The sequence below is a fragment of the Botrytis byssoidea genome (assembly GCF_014898295.1).
Source record: "Botrytis byssoidea strain MUCL 94 chromosome Unknown BBYS_008, whole genome shotgun sequence".
Lineage (NCBI taxonomy): Eukaryota > Fungi > Ascomycota > Leotiomycetes > Helotiales > Sclerotiniaceae > Botrytis > Botrytis byssoidea.
The window spans coordinates 1,565,447-1,584,359 of NW_024065849.1; the positions used below are offsets into that span (position 1 = coordinate 1,565,447).

Genomic DNA, 18,913 nt, shown 5'->3' on the forward strand with positions numbered 1-18,913 from the left:
CCCTTGCTTGTATCTTCGCCGATGTTTTCAAAAATGATTGTTGTAAAATCTGTCGGTCTCATAATCCTTGATGGCTGTGTTGCTTTGCTCTAGATTTTCGGAAATGAGATCCGATAGTTTAGATACTTGTTGGTTTGATCGCCCGGAAAATAAATTCGTAAGCGTAAACTTGAGCTGGCTCGGCTGGACTTCTTGGAAAGTTGGGATTGACTTTGATGCAGGTCGCAGCCGGTCTGTATGCGAGATTATTCTCTCTTATCCCTTCCTAGAAGTTCCAGCTTCCTACATCTTCACATCTCTGAAACTTTGTAGACGACAAAGCACGATGCAGTTGGTAGATGTGGTCGATGTGGCTGGCGATGCAAGGGACGCCATCTGAGGTTCATTCAACGTTGGAAGGAAAAGAAAGGAACGATATCAACAAACTCCTGTCCTTCGTCATTATGATACAATTTCGAAAAGGAACTTTCTCGGTGAACCTTCAAAAGAATATACACAATGCGTTCTCGAAGCTTCCTGCCCTACGATGGATCGTCAATAGAGGGGTAGACAAAAAGCCAATCAATCATATATCTCAATAAAGTAAGTGGAGAGGAATTCCAATACATTTTCAAAGTTTTGCGATTCCTTAGAGTTGGTACGATCTCTTTCCTGATTCCTTCTGTGAAAAAATAGCGGGTACCTTACATACTAGGTAGATATATTGATGTTAAGTGACGTCTGTTCTATGGTATGATGGTATGGTGGTGTTTTGATAGCAAGGCAAGGCAAGGAAGGCAATCTAGTTGGTGTGTGGGAAAAGCTTTCATTATGACGTATGGCTCGAGTCTCCAACACCTACCTACCTATTTTATAGTCGACTTGATACCCCTCATCGACTTTTAATTCTTCATACTTTTCAACGTTCAAATCAATCATTCATATAATAAAAACCTCACTCACACTATCTACTTTCTCTCCATTCACATCAAACACATATAAATCAATCAACATGAGCTCCAACGTCGATCAAAAACTCCACGAGAACCACGAGAGATTCCACGAGGGAAAGGAGAACAGCCATCAAGCACTTGACTCCAGTAAGATTCATTGAACTCTTGACGTTTGAAGAAGTACAAGCTAATCAATCAAACAGAGGATGAGAGATCCATTGCAAACAAGTTGGCTCGTGAGGAGCAACGTGAGAACGAACCTGAGGAGATGAGCAAGGAGGACAGAGCCGCAAAGGAAGATGCTACGCTCCCAGTAAGCTTTTTCCCTATTCGTCCATTCACACTGTTGCACAACAACACTTCACTCGATACTTCATTCTTCATCAGATTTTGGTTACATATCTAGACGGCCATTCTTTAAAAACTGTACTGACATTTGTCCTACCAGGCCAAGATGCACGGCAATGAGCCAAGCAGAGGTGCTACAATCGATCAACAATTGAGAAAGGAAGAGGAGGCTGAGTTGAAGAGAAAGGGAAAGGCTTAAATGTGATGCATACCAATTGAATGTGTTACAAGCAAGTAAATGAATTTATACCCACCAGTATATTCATGGGATGATAGGTTGTCTGAGGAATCTATCGTTGGAGTTATGAAATGAGCTGGAAAACTCACTGTACTTATAAATGCCATCATTGGCGACGAGACATGATACTATAATCAATAACCTTTTATCACTTCATCTGATGATTTTGTCTTATGCAAGAGAGCGTAACAGTAGGATGTGATAGGAAACTCTCAGACCATATTGAAGCCATTCTTTGATCTATTGTGATGAATTGTTCAAAAAGGATGGAAAAATGCTCTCTTGAAATATCGAACAAAACACTTGCTATTAATCAATTCATGGTGATGATTTCATGAAATGTTCAATTGTATCAGGTATCCACTTAGGCAGCCGGCTAGCTTAAGATAGATACATATCAGATAATGACCGCCCTATCGCTTAGTAACCACCTCCATTCGTAAATCATCATCTTCGAACCGACGACTCCAAATGCTTTGCGCCAACTACAACGATTCTACAATTACTTGGTGGATATGATTCACTGTCATATCTAAAATAGTTGTCGTACTACAGCTTCCGGAAGCTTTACTTCATTGTTTCAACAAACAAGAACAGCAATATACATCCATGATTTCAGGCGGATGAACTTCTGCTCGTCACAATCATGGGTCAAGGTTTCTCTCTCACGACGCTCTCGGCGGGCTCTGCAGGTATTGATGTACCAGAACTCTCGGATTTGGTTTACGAAAAGTCTATGGGAACTGCCCGATTTATGAAAAGTATTCGTGCTCGTAGCCAAGATGGAGTTGTACTTGTCAAGGTTGTCGTTAAGCCTTACGCCATGGATCTCAAGAAGTATAGGAAGAAGATAGTCCGTGAGTTGTGTATATGGATTTTCTTTGATGGGATCTAATTCATTTGTATAGGAGAACGAAAAGCCCTGGCTGATGTCCCAAATGCGCTCCCCTATCAACGTATCGCGGAAACAGAAACGAATGGTTATCTTGTTCGACAATATTTATACAGCTCCCTATACGATCGCATGAGTACTAGACCTTTTCTGGAGGATATTGAGAAGAAATGGCTTGCGTTTCAGCTTTTATGCGCCGTCCGTGATTGCCATGCTAGAGATGTGTTCCATGGAGATATAAAGACGGAGAATACATTAGTAACGTCATGGAATTGGTTATATTTGTCTGATTTCTCTTCCTCGTTCAAGCCAACAAACTTACCGGAAGATAACCCTGCGGATTTCTCCTATTATTTCGATACTGCTGGACGCAGAACATGCTATTTAGCTCCGGAACGGTTTTTGGCGACAGGAGAAACACCAGATCCCAAAGCACCAATAACTTGGGCTATGGATGTCTTTAGTGTTGGGTGCGTGATAGCGGAACTTTTTACAGAAGCTCCAATTTTCACATTGAGTCAATTGTATCAATATCGCAGAGGGGAGTACGATCCAGTCACTTCGTTGCTCAATCGAATCACGGATAAAGACGTGCGAGAAATGGTGTCACATATGATCCAATTGAGTCCTGAATCTAGATACTCAGCAGAAGAATATTTGCAGTTTTGGAGGAAGAAGGTCTTTCCAGATTACTTTTACAGTTTTTTACATCAATACATGGGTTTAATTACAGATCCATCATCTGGAAGAGCGCCAATATCTGGGTCATCAGCAAATCTTGGTGAGGCCGATGAACGTATTGATCGCATCTATTACGACTTTGATAAGATTTCTTACTTCTTAGGTTATGAGAATGAAAAACCAACACCAGCTTTCAAGAGCATATCTACAGGAACAGGCTTACAACCAATACCTGTACATCTCAATATACCAAATAATGAGCATTTCGCTTCTGCTCTTGGTAGACGACCTATAGATGATGGAACTTTGATTTTTCTAACATTAGTTGTATCATCAATGCGAAATGCTGCGAGAGCCACTGCAAAGATTCGAGCTTGCGATATATTACTAGCTTTTGCCGAAAGGTTGACTGATGAAGCGAAACTCGACCGGGTTCTACCATATATCATGACTTTACTCACGGATAAATCAGAGCTTGTGAAAGTAACAGCTATTCGAACAATAACTCAACTTTTGGCTCTTGTTACAGTAGTCTCGCCTATAAATGCACATGTATTTCCAGAATACATATTGCCACGAATGCAGATTTTCCTCCCCGGATCACCTACAGAACCAGGACCTTTAGTAAGGGCGACCTATGCAGCATGTATAGGAAGCCTTGCCAGTTCAGCCTCCAAGTTTCTCGATATGGTTGCAACTTTGAGGTCAGATGGGTCACTTCCTTCTACGGATCCCGATGCCGACGATGCTAATAGCAAGGATGCACCATTTCAAGGGCTGTTTGACACAGCTCGAGATGAGCTTATTGAAGTCTTTGAAGGACATACTAAGGCTTTGATTACAGATAGTGATTCTGCTGTCAAAAGAGCTTTCCTAGGATCTGTGCCGGAGTTGTGTATGTTTTTCGGCACAGCAGACTCGAATGACATTATTTTGAGTCATCTAAATACTTACTTGAATGACCGAAATTGGATGTTGAAGTGTGCTTTTTTCGAGACTATTGTTGGGGTTGCAACTTTCTTAGGCGGTATCAGCCTTGAAGAATTCATACTACCGTTGATGGTTCAGGCTCTGACGGATCCTGAAGATTTTGTAGTAAGAAGCGTTCTTCACTCATTTGCTGATATGGCACAGTTGGGTTTGTTCCAACGGTCGAAGATTTGGGAGATGGTAGATGTGGTCAGTCGCTTCACAATGCATCCTAACATTTGGATCAGAGAGGCAGCAGTGAATTTTATTTCATCGGCAACTATTTTTTTGTCCAGTGCAGATATTTTATGCATCATCTTACCACTTGTCCGTCCATATTTCAAGACAGGTGTCAACGATTACTCGGAGGTCACTTTACTTGATGCTATGAAAAAACCACTATCGAGGGCAGTCCTTGATATGTCTATCAATTGGGCTAATAAAGCTGATAGAGGAATATTCTGGAAACCTGTGAATCAGTTACGAACATTCTCTTTCAATTCAAGCAGTTTTGTACCTACTGTCTCATCTAAAGAGTCTGGTCATCATGCTTTATCCAGAATACCAAAGAATGAAGAAGATGAACAATGGCTGGCAAAATTACGAAACATAGGAATGAGTCACGAAGACGAAGCAAAGCTGATCGCTTTGAGAGAGTATATATGGCGCCTTGCACCTTCCAAAGCCAGAGAAGGTCCAACACATCCAAACTATCTCAATAATGTCATCAATCTCAGAAGTTTCAACATTACACCACAAACAGTGATGTTTGATGAACAGATTACAGAAGAACCACCTCGCAAAATCAACAACGGCTCAGAGGTCAATGGAGAGCAACACTCTATAGCTGACGCTTTACTTGATGCCTCCATGACCATTGATGATTCAATCGCTAAAAGGAAACGCTCTGCGCTGAATAGTCATAGATCGAAAGCTGGCTTGCCTATTACTACTAATGGATTAGAGCCACACTCTCCAACTTTATCACCGGCATTCTTGTCCCCTACGGATACCTTGACTCCAAGGTCATCTATGACGCCACGCAAGGGATCTCTAGTCCGTCCTGGAAGTTCAGACACAACAGGTCAGATGAGCGATGATGGGACAGCATCACTACTGGGCGCTATGTCTATTGAATCAGGGGATACTATTCGTGGCATCCGTCATAAATCTTCTGCTATGACTCTGATGAATCGCAAGGAGCCAGGGAAAAGTGTTCCCGAGACAAGTACCACCTCAACAAATGCTTTCGGCAAGGTTGAGGGACCTTTCTCACAACCTCCTCAACCTTTGTCAACTAATTTGACAAAAGATCAAGACGCCTCTGCCAACAATGAAATACGATTCAGAGCGGCTCATACTTATTCAGGCAATGATCCAAACATACTTAGAATGCTGGATGCCATGTATGTGGATAATTACCCCAATGATATCGCCGAATTCGGACCTATGATTGCTCCTTCGAGTCGACGCCGAGCTATTAATAGGAATAGTAATCAAGCTGGGGATAAACCTTGGAGACCCGAAGGTAGTCTTGTAGCTACTTTTGCTGAGCATGTTGGACCAATACATCACATAGCTGTTGCTCCAGATCATGTATTCTTCCTCACAGGTGGAGATGATGGTTGCGTAAAAGTGTGGGATACCGGTAGACTTGAACGAAATATCGCTCATCGATCCAGACAGACGCACAAACATGCGGATGATGCCAAGGTTACTGCGTTATGCTTCGTGGAACATACACATTCATTTGTGAGCTGTGGAAGTGATGGAAGCATCAACGTAGTCAAAGTTGATTTTATCCAAAGCGCTGGTGTGGGAAGATATAGTAAACTTCGCCTCTTACGTGAATACAAGCTACCAAAAGACGAATTTGCTATATGGGCAGAGCACTTTAAACTAGAAACGAATTCGATTTTACTTATCGCTACGAATCGTTCAAGAGTATTGGCTATTGACCTAAGAGCCATGACGATCCTTTACATTCTAGAGAATCCTGTTCATCATGGCACTCCAACATGTTTCTGTGTCGACAAGAAACGTAATTGGCTATTACTAGGAACTTCACATGGTATCTTGGATCTGTGGGATTTACGTTTCAAGGTCCGTTTAAAGGCTTGGGGCGTTCCAGGATCCACATCTATTTACAGAATTCGAATCCATCCTACTAGAGGTCGAGGTAGATGGGTATGTGTCGCTGGTGGTAGTGGACAAGGAGAAATTACTGTCTGGGATGTTGAAAAGACACAATGTCGAGAAGTGTATCGATCTGGATCAAGTCGAGAGGCACCAAAGAATTATGAACCTTGGCCTGTTGATGAAGATCGTCCAGAAGGTATGCTTGGTCGCTTTGCAGGGGCCCTCGAACCAACAGCCAGTGTCTCAAATTATGGAATTCGTGCTATGATTGCTGGTACTGATGCTAATGATGATAATCGTGATGGCAAATATGGGTTTGTTATTACGGGTGGCTCAGACCGTAAGATTCGATTCTGGGATTTATCACGCGTAGAAAGTTCAATGGTTGTGAGTGGTTTAGAGACTGATGAGCTTAAACCATCATATACTTCCTCTCATCCGACACCGATACTTACATTGAACCACGAGCGAGTACCTAGACAAACCCCAACAGCTCCTAATGCTGGAACAAGAGATAGAGGCAATGATGGAGGTAGATCTGAAGCAAGCAGTAGAGGAAATGGAAAGGCGCCAAGGAGTACGATTATTTCATTACAAGGGCATCAATTATTGAGGGCGCATTTGGATTCAATTTTGGATGTGGCGTTGTTAGAGAGTCCCTATGGAATGGTGGTTAGTGTCGATAGAGGAGGAGTTATCTTTGTCTTCCAGTGAGTCAGGATGATTTATGAAAATACATGAAGGATCGGAGTTATTTGAATGGAAACGGTAGTGAACACAACCATGGGAATGAGGAGGGGAATCGGGTTATTGTATTTTTGAGATGTATAATATACAGAGATTGAGCAATAGGCTTTTGCATCTAATAGACCATAACTAGTAGTAAGTGATTGTAATATAATTTACCTGAATTAATTAATAGTAATCGTATAACTATATACACCGGTAGATATACTTCGGATGGAAATGAATCCTTGTGTGTACCTACCTAATAGGATGACTGTCCAAAAGGCTGACAATTGAAAACCGGTTAGCGCGAAATTAAAGCTTCACCAAAATAATTTCTGGATTGCGAGCATCATGATATCAGCCTTGCGACCCATTCAAGCACCTCACGACCCTACGACCTTCACATATATCCTCACATCTCTTAGTATCCCGCCACCAGAACAATTTATTAACTAAATTCGGAAACATCAATCAATCATGCGTCTCACGGCCGACTTAATCCAATCCTCCCTTTCCTATCTCAATCCGCTCAAGGAACGCGAATTAGATCTTCGAGGTGCGTTTCAAATCTTTGATTTTCCTGTTAAGAACGGAGGGGAAGCTCCCTATACTACACTTTTGAAAAGAGCTGAGTTGATACTGGTTTGTTTGGTGGTTTGCAGGTCATAAGATTCCGGCGGTGGAAAATTTGGGAGTTGCGGGGGTGAGTTTTATTGTTTTTTCTTGTTCTTGTTGTTGTTGTTGTTGTTTTTGTTGTTGTTGTTTTCTTGGGGTTTGATTGTTTGTTGCCTGTTGGTTTGGGGCTGGGAGAGGAGAGTGGTAGGGCAAGAGCAAGGTCAAGGAGAATTGGAAGGGTGGTGGGAGGAAGACAAGTTCTTTTCCTTTGCCTCTGCTTTAGCTTTAATTTACAAGCTTCACATACCTGCAAGATAGTATACTAACAGGAACTTAGCCACACGACGCAATCGATTTCACAGACAATGATATTCAACTCCTCAGCAACTTCCCACTTAGTCCACGTTTACGAACGCTTCTCCTAGCTCGCAATCGCGTCTCGAGTATCTCGCCTACGTTGGCAAATTCGTTACCGAACTTGACCACGTTGGTTTTGACGAGTAATAATGTAGCTGAGTTGGCGGATCTGGATGGATTGGCGGGGTGTGCGAGGTTGACGAGTCTGGTTTTGATGGAGAACCCGGTGACTAGGAAGGAGGTGCGTTATTTTCTATTTTGTTTTGGGATGGGGAGAATGAGGGAACTGGTTTGATGTTGTTGGAAAATGAATAAAGTTAGTTTGAGCTAATTGATGGATGCGGATAATAGCATTACAGAGAATGGATTCTCTTCCGATGTCCCAATGTCCGATTTCTGGATTACAAGAAGGTTAAAGCTGTAGAGCGGGAAAGAGCTCGAGAGTTATTTGGTACATTTGCAGAACCATCTGCTCTTGCATCAAAGGTAAGATTGCATTCTTTTCAGTCCTCTTCTAAGACGGCCATATTAACTTATCCATTCTCACAGATCATGGGCATTAAATCTCACACATTCGACACATCAAGCATTAGCAATGGCGCATCCACATCCTCAAGTTCCAAATCCTACCGCGTCAAGCTTACCGATTCCGAACGAAAGAAGGTCGAGGAACTAATCAAGAATGCAAAGAGTTTGCAGGAGATTATTAAATTGGAGAAGGAGTTGAATGAAGGAAGAGTTCCGGCGGCTGCGCAAGGCGACGATCCAATGGAAGAATAAAGAGAGAAGAGCTGAGGAGAGGAGAGGAATAAATTGCATATAGGTGCTATAAAGGAGGGGTTATAATGAATGCGTAACTACCTACCTAGTTAAGGCGCTTTAGGTCCAGTCCCGTCGGGATGAAAGGATATGAGAGGATATGAATAGGATGATATTAAATCATGATATATCAAAAGGAAAGAGAGAAAAAGTACTTCGTATTGGTTGCATATTGCTGGGCGTTTTGGGTGAGATGACGTTGTTGATGTGTGCATGTGATGGGATGCAATGAATGGATAGCATAGCATAGCATAGCATAGTATAGCATTCTACTCTCCACAGAAGAAATTTCACGGTTATGCATATAAGTTTATATTTACATTATTTATATGGCTCTCGTGATTTTGTTTTTATCTTTGCTTTTGTACTTTGATGTGATGTGATATCTATAATACAGACTCCCTTACCCGCGCACTCAACTAACTATAGCTTCCTCTCCTATCCCCTATTATCTTGACTCAACCACATCCCCGGTGCAAGAAACCCAAAAACAAAAAAAGGGGAATGCACGTGAAGATCCAAAAAGAAACCCCTGAAAAACACAACCCATGACATGTCATGTCATGTCATGTCATACTGACTAACTCATCTCGACATCATCATCTTCCTCATCATGATCGTCGCTGTTCGCCTGACTCTCCATGCGCAATTGCGCATTGGGGTCTTCGTCTTCGGTGGCGGTGCTGACTCTTCGCTGTTCTTGCTGTTTTTGGGGTTTGTTGGCGGGGGTGAAGCCATTGGTGGGGGTAAAGCCATTGGGAATGGTGATGGGGTGGGCGGGGGTCGTGGCAGCAGCGGTGGTGGTTTGGGTGGGGGAGTTATTTTGAGTTTGGGGTTGAGATGTGGGTTGAGATGTGGGTTGGGGTTGGGGTTGGATTTGGGGTTGGATTTGGTTGAGAGCTGGTGTGGAAGTAGATGCGGACGCGGATGCGGAGTCTTCTAACAGACCGGAGACGGTAACGCGGGGAGGAGCTGTGTCGAGGAGGGGGGATTGAGGGAAGGAGTTGGGGTTTGCGGTTGCGGCTGAGGGACCGGGTTGTGAGGTGGAGGGTTGGGGAAAGGGAGGGTTGGTGGGAGAGGCGGTGGATTTGGCTTTTGCGAGGTTGTTGGCCAGGTGGGCGTTGGCTTTGACAAGTTTGAGGGGGACGGTCTTGGGGATGATGTCGCTGAGAAATTCGAGGTTGTCGATGTGGGAGACGGCGGAGGCTGGGGGGTGTTAGTGGGTGCGGTTTGAGAGAGAACGGAGAGTGTTTATTGAATCCGGTGATGGAGGGAAAATCTTGATGACGCAATTTAAGAGAGGAGAGACCTACAAAGATCACGATATTGAATGTTACGACGAGGTTTACGTTCAGACTTGACAACGTTGTGGCCTGATTCGGCCATGTATTGAATGAACATTTCCTGAAATGTATACTTAGCTTTTGTATGAAGAGTATTAGATAGAGATGAATAACATACGGTGGCTAAAGTAATAACAAATGCGGCATTGTTGGAACACATGTTTATGTCTTGATCAGTCCCGATGATCTTCTTGATACGTGATACTGGTGAATGTTAGTTGGCGGAAAGGGAGCTTTGGGGGTGGTTGGAAACTTACAAGGCAATTGAGTTGTTCCTGTTACCTCTTGAGGAGGAACTGAAGAATGATTGGAATGCATTGTAAAAGCTGGAATTGAATAACGGTTTGGCTGAAAATGATTACTGAGAAGATCTACCTGTAGGACACTTATTAGTTATTTGGTTATTGAAGTAGTAAACCGGACCTAATATGCAGAATATGGAAGGACATGTGGAGTATCTTTGTATAATGGATTGTACAATGGATCTTGGTACTATGTCACTGCAGTAGATGCAAACTGACACTTGTAGGTTATGATACTCTCAGTGCGAATAATATATCAAGATGAGATCACGTGTCCACTGAAAAAGGGGAGAGTTCAACAAACACAACTGTGATGATGGTCCTCTTTAAAGTAAAGTTGATTCAACTCGAATCAAATGGAGAGCGTTTTCAAACAGTGGTGATATATACACAAAACCTCTGCAATATCCAGACTTTATAGATCTCCCAGACTTTCTCAGGAAAGATATCAAGTGAGGTAAACTCTACATGAGAAGTTCCAACCATTTATCAATGAAGAGCAATATGTCGCGTACCTTTTTAGAAATATATTATTGCACTTGGATTATTTAAAGGTGTCAAGAAGTATGTCCCCAAGATAAATTCATACAGGACCGAGGGAGCCAGATAAAAAGAAATAGCTCCCTCGCGTTCGAGGAGTGAATTCGTAAATGTTCTTATGGTTAACCGTAGAAACCAATTAGTCACGTGATTGTTGAGCTCTACTCGATTCATCGTCACTGGATGAATTCTTCTCTGATAAATTTCGAGGTTCTAAGTTATACATTTGTATCGACTATGAACAATTATCTATTAATGGGTGTATAGTCACCCTATTTTCATCAAGAAAGATGGCAAATCTAGGTCTTCAATGTTCCCCTCACTAAGCACATAAGTACCTGTTGTTCATTGTTATGAAGCTGCCACTAGTAAATAGTCATGACGCTGGCATTTGGGACTAAGTAAACAAAGGCAATTTTAGCAGATCTACTCGACCTATCACTAGATTCCGCATCTAGTTAATTTCAACCCCTGGGAAATATGACAAGTAAAGAGCTTACAAGTCAAAGATCATATCTCGAAGTTGCCAATCAAGACTTGGCTCAGAGCAGCTATCTTTTTAGCCTTTTCTAAAATGCAGTTTCCCCTCCAGGTGCTCCAGTCAGTGCCGTGGTTTCCTTCTTCTAATGTATTGTTTATGAGTGGTGCTTCTTAGAGTGATTCCTCTTCGAATCTTTCTGAATCGTTACATCAACTCTTTTCTTTTTTTGCTTCATCAACATTTTTGGGTATCCCACCTCTACTTACAATGGCTTCCATCGCTCCAGGTGATCTTAATTATTTCACTTGTACATTGGGTGAGGCCAGTAGTAGAAAATTAACTCCAGTCGATGAATATGACACCATCAATGAGCTCCTCGATCATCATGCTGAGAAGTATGGAGACCAATTAGCCATAGCGATCCCCGAAGAAATCGTCAATAGGAAGGATTCTGGGGAGAACTCAAACGCTGGATCATCTTATGGTACCAAACGAGTATTGAATGCTCATGGAGCATCTTCATTTTCTAGTTCCTTGTCTTCTAGCAATGGAAAAAGAGGAACAAGACGTACCTCACCAGAAAAGAATCCAATACAAGTTTCGAATAGCAATGGAGTTGATGGCGCTGGTACTGAAGTGGCTCGTACAGAATGGAAGGTCCATATTTATAATTTCCAAGATCTTCGAGATTGTTCATTGAGATTGTCCCACAAATTAGCATCTTCCGAGGAGCTTTTTCCCTTTGATAATACGACTGCAAGAGATTCAACACGCCCCAAGTGTGTTGGTCTCATGGGTAGAAGTGATTTGGCTTTTCTTTTCAGGTGGCTAGCACTAATGCGATTGGGAGTATCCGTTATGGTCATGGTGTAAGTTGCAAATGTCTCCAGTCTTGAGCACTTCTTTTTGGCGGGGTGTTTTGTAGCAGACTGGATGGAAGTTTCAAATTTCAAAATTTCGTTGAAGAGTTAAACCATCAAACGATGAATTGGATTCTGGAATCGATATCATCCGTTTATACTGACACAATATAGGCCATCACTGAGCGCGGAAGCTGTCCAACATCTTTGCAAACAATGCGATATTGATGTTGTATTTTACGACTTTGACCTCGTACAACAATATGTGGAAATCCAGAAACTCGAGAAGATCTCATGCAACACTCCACTTCAGATGCGGGGGTATTCAAGGAAATCTACTATGGAATTAAGTTCATATGTCGAGAGAATTCCATCACTCATTCCAGCGTATAAGGTCACGGGTAAAAGTCCAGCTTACAATCATCATACCTCTGGCACCTCTGGCCTTCCAAAGCCCGTTCCCTACACTCACCATGTTGCATGCGGAGTTCTCCCAATTTTGGATGGTCGCGGAACATTGTCCTTTACCACAACACCTCTATACACCGGCGGTATTGCAGATTGTTTGCGTGCTTGGACAAGTTTATCAACTATATGTCTTGCCCCTGATGGCCAACACCCACTTACCTCGGAGACAATTATTAATTGTTTCTCGCAAATAAAAGAGAAGTATGAATCATCTATACATAGAGCGCACGAGTTCGGAACACGACCCAGATCAAAATCGCTTACGCTTAGATTGTCCAATCGAATTCCAAAATCAATATACTTCTCATGTGTTCCGACGATAGCACAAATGCTTTCCACGACATCTAGAGGACTTGAATTTCTTCGTACCATGGATCTTGTGGGTGTAGGCGGCGCTAGTTTGCCAGAAGAAGACGGAAAACTGCTTATCTCCGAAGGAATCAATCTTGTTTCCCGTTATGGTAGTGCAGAGTGCTCATTTCTTCTCTCGACCCACCGAAATTACAAAACCGACAAAGAGTGGCAATATTTCAGAGCTCCGGAAGGTGTTAATTCCATCAAGTTTGAACCGCTAAATGATGGTTCTAATAGATTTGAACTGGTGGTCATGAGTGACTGGCCACAATTTCCCAAGGCAAATCGAGAGGATGGATGCTTCGCAACAAGTGATTTATTTGAGCCACATCCTTCTATAAAAAATGCATGGAAACATGTTGGTAGAGGTGATGCCCAAATCACTCTTTCGACTGGCAAAAAATTCGATCCTATTTACACTGAAGAATCATTGAAGAGGTTTCCAGATATAAAAGATGCGTTTGTCTTCGGAAATGGACAAATGTACCCTGGAGTGATAATTATCAAATCTCAGAATGCTACAAGTAATTTCAGCGATGATGAATTCAGGGACATGATTTGGCCGTATGTCGAGGACGTGAACAAAATGGTTCCACCCCATGCAAAAATCTACAAAGACATGTTAGTCTTAAAACCACACACCGAATCTTTGGAGAAGACCGCCAAGGGAACTACAAAGAGGCAAAGTGCCAACATGCACTATGATTGCGATATCAAAAGTGCTTATGATGGCGATGCGTCAGCGCTCAACAGTGAAGTCTCATTAGAAAGTGTAATGGAAGTTGTCAAAACAGCCATTGGCGCTCCAATAGACCTGAAATACGACTCTGACTTTCGAGCTCATCACATCGACTCTATTCAGGCTACGCGAATTCGATCATATCTCAATTTGGTAACTAAATTTCATTTTTGAGCTTAATATTTTCACGCTGATGAATTTGCAGGCATTCCTTCGCGGGTCTAAACCCTTTCCTTGGAATTTAGTCTACCAATGTGGTAGCGTCACAGCGTAAGTACTCGATCATCAATGATACCAGACATTGATTTTGTCAAATGTTTTCTCATATCCCAAGACTCCGAGATGGTAGAATTTTTCTACTGCAGTGAAAGACTGACAACGTGAACTAGGCTTACCGAATATATCAAAGCCTCTCAGAATGGATCCATTACCGAGAATGAGAAGGACGAAGCGCATCAGATGAACAGTATGGTTGAACACTTTAATAAATCGTTCAAGGACAAAACAGAATCATGTAACAAACCTGACAAAGAAACTATAGTAAGTATTTAATCAATCGGTGTATATAGCATACCCAACGCCTCTAAGAAGAATGTTTTAACAAATAACATAGATTGTAACTGGAGTCACTGGTACTCTTGGTATGAACATAGTCGAATTGTTGCAATATATGACTACAAGTCATGAGGCACTTCGGATTGTTTGCTTCGTTCGAGCCAAAAATGACGAACAAGCTCGTGAGAGAGTAGAATGGGCGTTGCAGTCTCATTATCCCGAAAACTTGGAATCCACTGCCCAAAATATAGAGTGCAGAGCTGTGAAATTAGATCAAATTGAGTTAGGCCTTTCAAGACACGTATTGGAAGATCTTCGTCAAAATGCTACCACAATCATTCATGTAATTTTCCCCGGTTAACAATCATGATTGACACATACTGATACTAGATTACAGGCAGCCTGGGAGGTTAATTTCTCCATTCCCTTGAAAGATTTCACCGAGCAGTTTCAAGGACTTCGCAACTTGATAAATTTCTCCCTATCTGGGGAAGCACCGAAACACCTTGTCTTCTGTTCATCTACTGCAAGCGTCGCTAACACTAAAATATTTGAGGAGGAGGACTTCAAAATTATAGAAAATATAAATCACAATCCTTTGGATGCTGGTCCATTGGGTTACTCGAAGAGTAAGTGGGTTGCTGAAGCGATCTGCTCTTCAGCATGTAAAATGACAAGAGCAAATATTAGTATTGTGAGAATTGGTCAACTATCAGGAAACACTTTCAATGGAAGCTGGAACGAAAAGGAAGCATGGCCACTGATGCTAAGCACTGGGGGCCCTGATTGTCTAAATTCTCTCCCAGAACTCGACATTCCACTTTCCTGGCTTCCGGTCAATATTGCAGCTGCAGCTGTGATTGAAATCGCTTGTCAAAAGACTTACTGGGAGCCTCTACAACCACTCCCATCCCCACATGAAGCAAGTGTCTTTCATCTGGTAAATAACTCAACGAATATAACATGGAAGCACTTGCTAAAGTGGATTGGGCACGAGGGCAAGACTGAGGAATTCGGAAAATGGCTGCAACGTGCTGAATCGCCAAGTCCTGAGGGCTTGAAAGAAAATCACCCGGCAAGATCATTACTTGGCTTTTGGAAAGACATGGAAAAGCAGAATAAGGAGGACTCTAAGAAAAAGGCAACATTTGGCCTTCTAAGAACAAGACAGATTTCTACGACCATGAGTGACTTCACTGACATTGATGAAGTGTATGTGAAAACTATCTGGGGATGGGTTCAAGCTATTGCACAAAAGTGGGAGGATGAGAATAATGGTGAATCGAAGAAGAAAGCTTCCGCTTTGAAATCAAAAGCTTCTTTGAGAGTGGAATCGCCCGTGGGGTCAGAAGCGTCTCTGGCAAAAGATTCGGTAGCATCTATGAAATCGGACGATGATGAAGGTGTTAGTGGTCTCAATGGTGTTCCAAAGAAAGATGTACGTCGCATTTCGATGGACTCGTCTTTGTGATCGGATTAGAATGTTCCTCGGAAAAAGTAGTCTAATCACTGGCCATGACGGATTCCAGCCCTTACAATAAGTATGTTATGGATATGGCTTAATTCGAGGGTGTTTCGTAGTATAGATTGATTGTAAGGTAATCACTACACCCATGTATTAATATCAGGGTATTACGTTACCATTAAAAGCTATGCTAAAATTCTCTATTCAATTGCTCCTCGTCATGAAAATAAAGTTGCTGCCGATGACAATATTCATGTGTACTCTTGTTGTCTTTCATGGATCAGGAGACATGATGGTGAATACCCAAATGCTCGGGTTAAACACCGGGCTGATCTTTCTCTGAGAAATCTGTGTTGACTATGTCTATTCGTATACCAATTGATATTTCTAAAATCAGAATTTTAGAGACTAGTAATTTCCTAAATATTTTCCCAATAGTCACAATTGTGATCGAAGGCTTGAAGCCCACTAGAAATATATGCCTTAGGCATAAACACATATCGCAAGGCACCAAGTAATAATCTAGCTAAGCTCCAATATGAAGCCTCTCAATCTCACCATCCTAATCGCAAACAACTCAAGAACTCACCACCATGTCTACCACCAACGCACCCAGTGGCTCACCCCTACCAAACGCTACGTACGTGTCATTGCACCCCGACACGTCCTAGCCTACCTTCCCCAATCCACAAACTAACAAATCTAGACTCTACGTGAACAATCTCGAAGAATCGATCAAGCCGGCCGCGCTCATCGAAGCCCTCACGGAACTCTTCTCCGAGTACGGCACCATTTTGGAAATCGTCGCAAAGACAAATTTGAAGGCCAAGGGACAGGCATTCATCGTCTTTGAAGATGTAGAGAGTGCGACTAAGGCGATTGAGGATATTCAGGGCTTTGAGCTTTTCGGAAAGGAAATGCGAATTGCGTATGCGAAGACCAGGAGTGATGCTAGTGTGAAGAGAGAGGGGGGGAATGAGGAATTGGAGGTTCATAAGAGGAGGAGATTGGCGGAGAAGGGTGAGTTCTTTTATTTTATTTTTGGTCATCTCGTTTCCCTGCGACAGTGCGGGATTGAATCTACATGTGGATATGAATGATATATGAAATAATGGCATAGCTAACGAAATCTACTCTTACCCCATATAGAAAGAAAAAAGGCCGCCGAACTTACCCTTCGTCCCACGACCGGTCCTCCTCTTGCCAACCCAGCAGATCTCGCTGCACGACCCATCAAAGCTACTCGTGGCGCTGGACTCAAATCTTCCAATCCTGCTGCGGCGGCCGTCGTACCGGATGAATACTTACCTCCTAACAAGATTCTCTTTGTGCAGAATCTTCCCGAAGAATATGATGTTGATATGTTGACCAGCATCTTTGGACGATTTGAGGGCTTCAGAGAAGTAAGATTGGTGCCGGGAAGAAAGGGTATTGCATTTGTGGAGTATGAGACTGAGACGGGAAGTATTGGTGCCAAGGAAAATACGGCGGGTATGGCTTTGGGAGATGAGCAGAAGGTTATCAAGGTTACTTATCAAAGACAGTAAGTTTTGAAGGAGTGTTTCTACATGAAAATATCACAAGGAGCGTTCAGATTGCGTGCCCATTTTTATGGAAAGCTATTGCAATGATGGACGAAATGCTTCAGAGATTCCTTTTCACAAATGAGTATAGCTAAATAGAGAAAGCAATGCTCAATTTTAATTACAGTATTCGCTAATGCTACATGATATTTATTCGAGTTGATGACCCGATTGGTGAAACTTAAAACAAGTAAAATGGCATTCGTGAGGCATCAGAAAATGACATCCGCATCTTCTTCATCACCTAGAATATCTCCAGTATGGGTAGAGTTCTCCTTATCACTGCTACCTTCGGCCTTCTCCTTCTCTGCTGCCGCTTCTTTCTTCGCCTTCATCTCTGCATCTTGAGCAGCTGTATCCCTCTGCTTCTTGTTTTGAACCTTTTTCAAGCGGAAGAATTCTTCTCTATCCAATTCATCGAGCTCTGAGTTGATGTATTTGATGGTGTTTTCTGTACGTGGAATAATCACATGTTCACTGTTATTTGGTTAGTATGAATTAATGGGGGGTTGTGATGTAATGGTAGAAAGACTAACATTGCGTTTACTATATCAAATTAGTACATGTAATGTGCTTTACATCTAGAATTGAACTTACCTCTCCTGTTCACAACCTTGATAACCTCATCCAAAATAACGAAAGCAGTCTAATCACGACATATCAGCCCTATTCGACACATCTCCCCTCCCCTGGTTCGGGTTGATGCTATTCTAAACATACCTGCAAACTGGCTAATTCCACCAATGTCTCCACAGCTCTCGCATAAGTCTCCCTACATCTTTGTACCTGTTGACCACCCTTTCCCAAACCCGTCAAGCCAAAATCATTATTGCCTTCCGTTGTATAGCTTTCAAAAGCTGGTAAGAATACACCAGATACATTCTCTTGCTTCGTCCGTACACGGAATCGTGCTGATTTCGCGGATTCTTGTACTTGGTAACCAATATCTCCTCCTACCGCATAGGTTACTTCTGCCAGAGAAAAGGCGGCTATTTGCATTACTCGACCCATCTTTCGTTTGGCTTCATCGATTCTGCGGGTAATTTCTGGAGTAGAGTTAGGAATCTTTGGGAGAATACTGGTATGAGTGCAGTGGAAATACCTCGGAAACGTCTGCGCAATGAAAGTCAGTAAGGTAAAGAGCTTGTTTGGTTGGGGGTAAACATACTTAGTTAAAGCTTCACTTTTTCTCTTCAATAAATCATGACCAGTTTGCGCTCCCTTCAACTTCGACTTCATCAATCCCAAGGACTGTCGTGTTGGAAAAACAGCTTCTCGATTCTATATTATGTTAGTTATGAAGTTGTATGATCCATTGGAATTGGTTGCTTTGTCTTACCCCGGCTCCAGACATTTCGGTAGCTTTTCGATTTGACTAGATGATTGGCAATGTAATATTCCTGTGAGTTCAACTCCTTTCTGTCAATTCAAGCGTAAAAGGGAACTCTCAAACTATAAAGAGAGGGCTGTTGTAGAGTGGAAAGAGAAGGCTGATAAGAAGTTG

The 18,913-nt window shown here is 42.4% G+C and overlaps 7 protein-coding genes across 7 annotated transcripts; 5 read left to right on the plus strand and 2 right to left on the minus strand.

Annotated features, from left to right (window-relative positions):
• Window positions 1-991: 991 nt before the first annotated feature.
• EAE97_005100 (uncharacterized protein) lies at window positions 992-1,674 on the plus strand (the record flags this gene model as incomplete). Its single annotated transcript, XM_038875612.1, has 3 exons — window positions 992-1,079; window positions 1,136-1,245; window positions 1,381-1,674. The coding sequence occupies 3 exons, from the start codon at window positions 992-994 to the stop codon at window positions 1,477-1,479; spliced, it is 297 nt and encodes a 98-aa protein (XP_038733969.1). The 3' UTR covers window positions 1,480-1,674.
• Window positions 1,675-2,164: 490 nt separating this feature from the next.
• Window positions 2,165-6,913, plus strand: EAE97_005101 (uncharacterized protein; the record flags this gene model as incomplete). The annotated part of the gene is made up of 2 exons (XM_038875613.1): window positions 2,165-2,375; window positions 2,427-6,913. The coding sequence occupies 2 exons, from the start codon at window positions 2,165-2,167 to the stop codon at window positions 6,911-6,913; spliced, it is 4,698 nt and encodes a 1,565-aa protein (XP_038733970.1).
• A 492-nt stretch (window positions 6,914-7,405) lies between these two features.
• Window positions 7,406-8,680, plus strand: EAE97_005102 (uncharacterized protein; the record flags this gene model as incomplete). The annotated part of the gene is made up of 5 exons (XM_038875614.1): window positions 7,406-7,484; window positions 7,591-7,631; window positions 7,881-8,141; window positions 8,252-8,386; window positions 8,450-8,680. The coding sequence occupies 5 exons, from the start codon at window positions 7,406-7,408 to the stop codon at window positions 8,678-8,680; spliced, it is 747 nt and encodes a 248-aa protein (XP_038733971.1).
• Window positions 8,681-9,299: 619 nt separating this feature from the next.
• On the minus strand, window positions 9,300-10,380 carry EAE97_005103 (uncharacterized protein; the record flags this gene model as incomplete). The annotated part of the gene is made up of 4 exons (XM_038875615.1): window positions 9,300-9,925; window positions 10,033-10,123; window positions 10,181-10,266; window positions 10,320-10,380. The coding sequence occupies 4 exons, from the start codon at window positions 10,378-10,380 to the stop codon at window positions 9,300-9,302; spliced, it is 864 nt and encodes a 287-aa protein (XP_038733972.1).
• Window positions 10,381-11,652: 1,272 nt separating this feature from the next.
• Window positions 11,653-15,967, plus strand: EAE97_005104 (uncharacterized protein; the record flags this gene model as incomplete). The annotated part of the gene is made up of 6 exons (XM_038875616.1): window positions 11,653-12,254; window positions 12,420-13,959; window positions 14,012-14,076; window positions 14,196-14,346; window positions 14,420-14,704; window positions 14,759-15,967. The coding sequence occupies 6 exons, from the start codon at window positions 11,653-11,655 to the stop codon at window positions 15,830-15,832; spliced, it is 3,717 nt and encodes a 1,238-aa protein (XP_038733973.1). The 3' UTR covers window positions 15,833-15,967.
• Window positions 15,968-16,419: 452 nt separating this feature from the next.
• EAE97_005105 (uncharacterized protein) lies at window positions 16,420-17,373 on the plus strand (the record flags this gene model as incomplete). The annotated part of the gene is made up of 3 exons (XM_038875617.1): window positions 16,420-16,466; window positions 16,533-16,846; window positions 16,976-17,373. The coding sequence occupies 3 exons, from the start codon at window positions 16,420-16,422 to the stop codon at window positions 17,371-17,373; spliced, it is 759 nt and encodes a 252-aa protein (XP_038733974.1).
• Window positions 17,374-17,621: 248 nt separating this feature from the next.
• Window positions 17,622-18,763, minus strand: EAE97_005106 (uncharacterized protein; the record flags this gene model as incomplete). Its single annotated transcript, XM_038875618.1, has 7 exons — window positions 17,622-17,886; window positions 17,946-17,955; window positions 18,007-18,055; window positions 18,130-18,455; window positions 18,512-18,522; window positions 18,578-18,690; window positions 18,749-18,763. The coding sequence occupies 7 exons, from the start codon at window positions 18,761-18,763 to the stop codon at window positions 17,622-17,624; spliced, it is 789 nt and encodes a 262-aa protein (XP_038733975.1).
• Window positions 18,764-18,913: the final 150 nt, after the last annotated feature.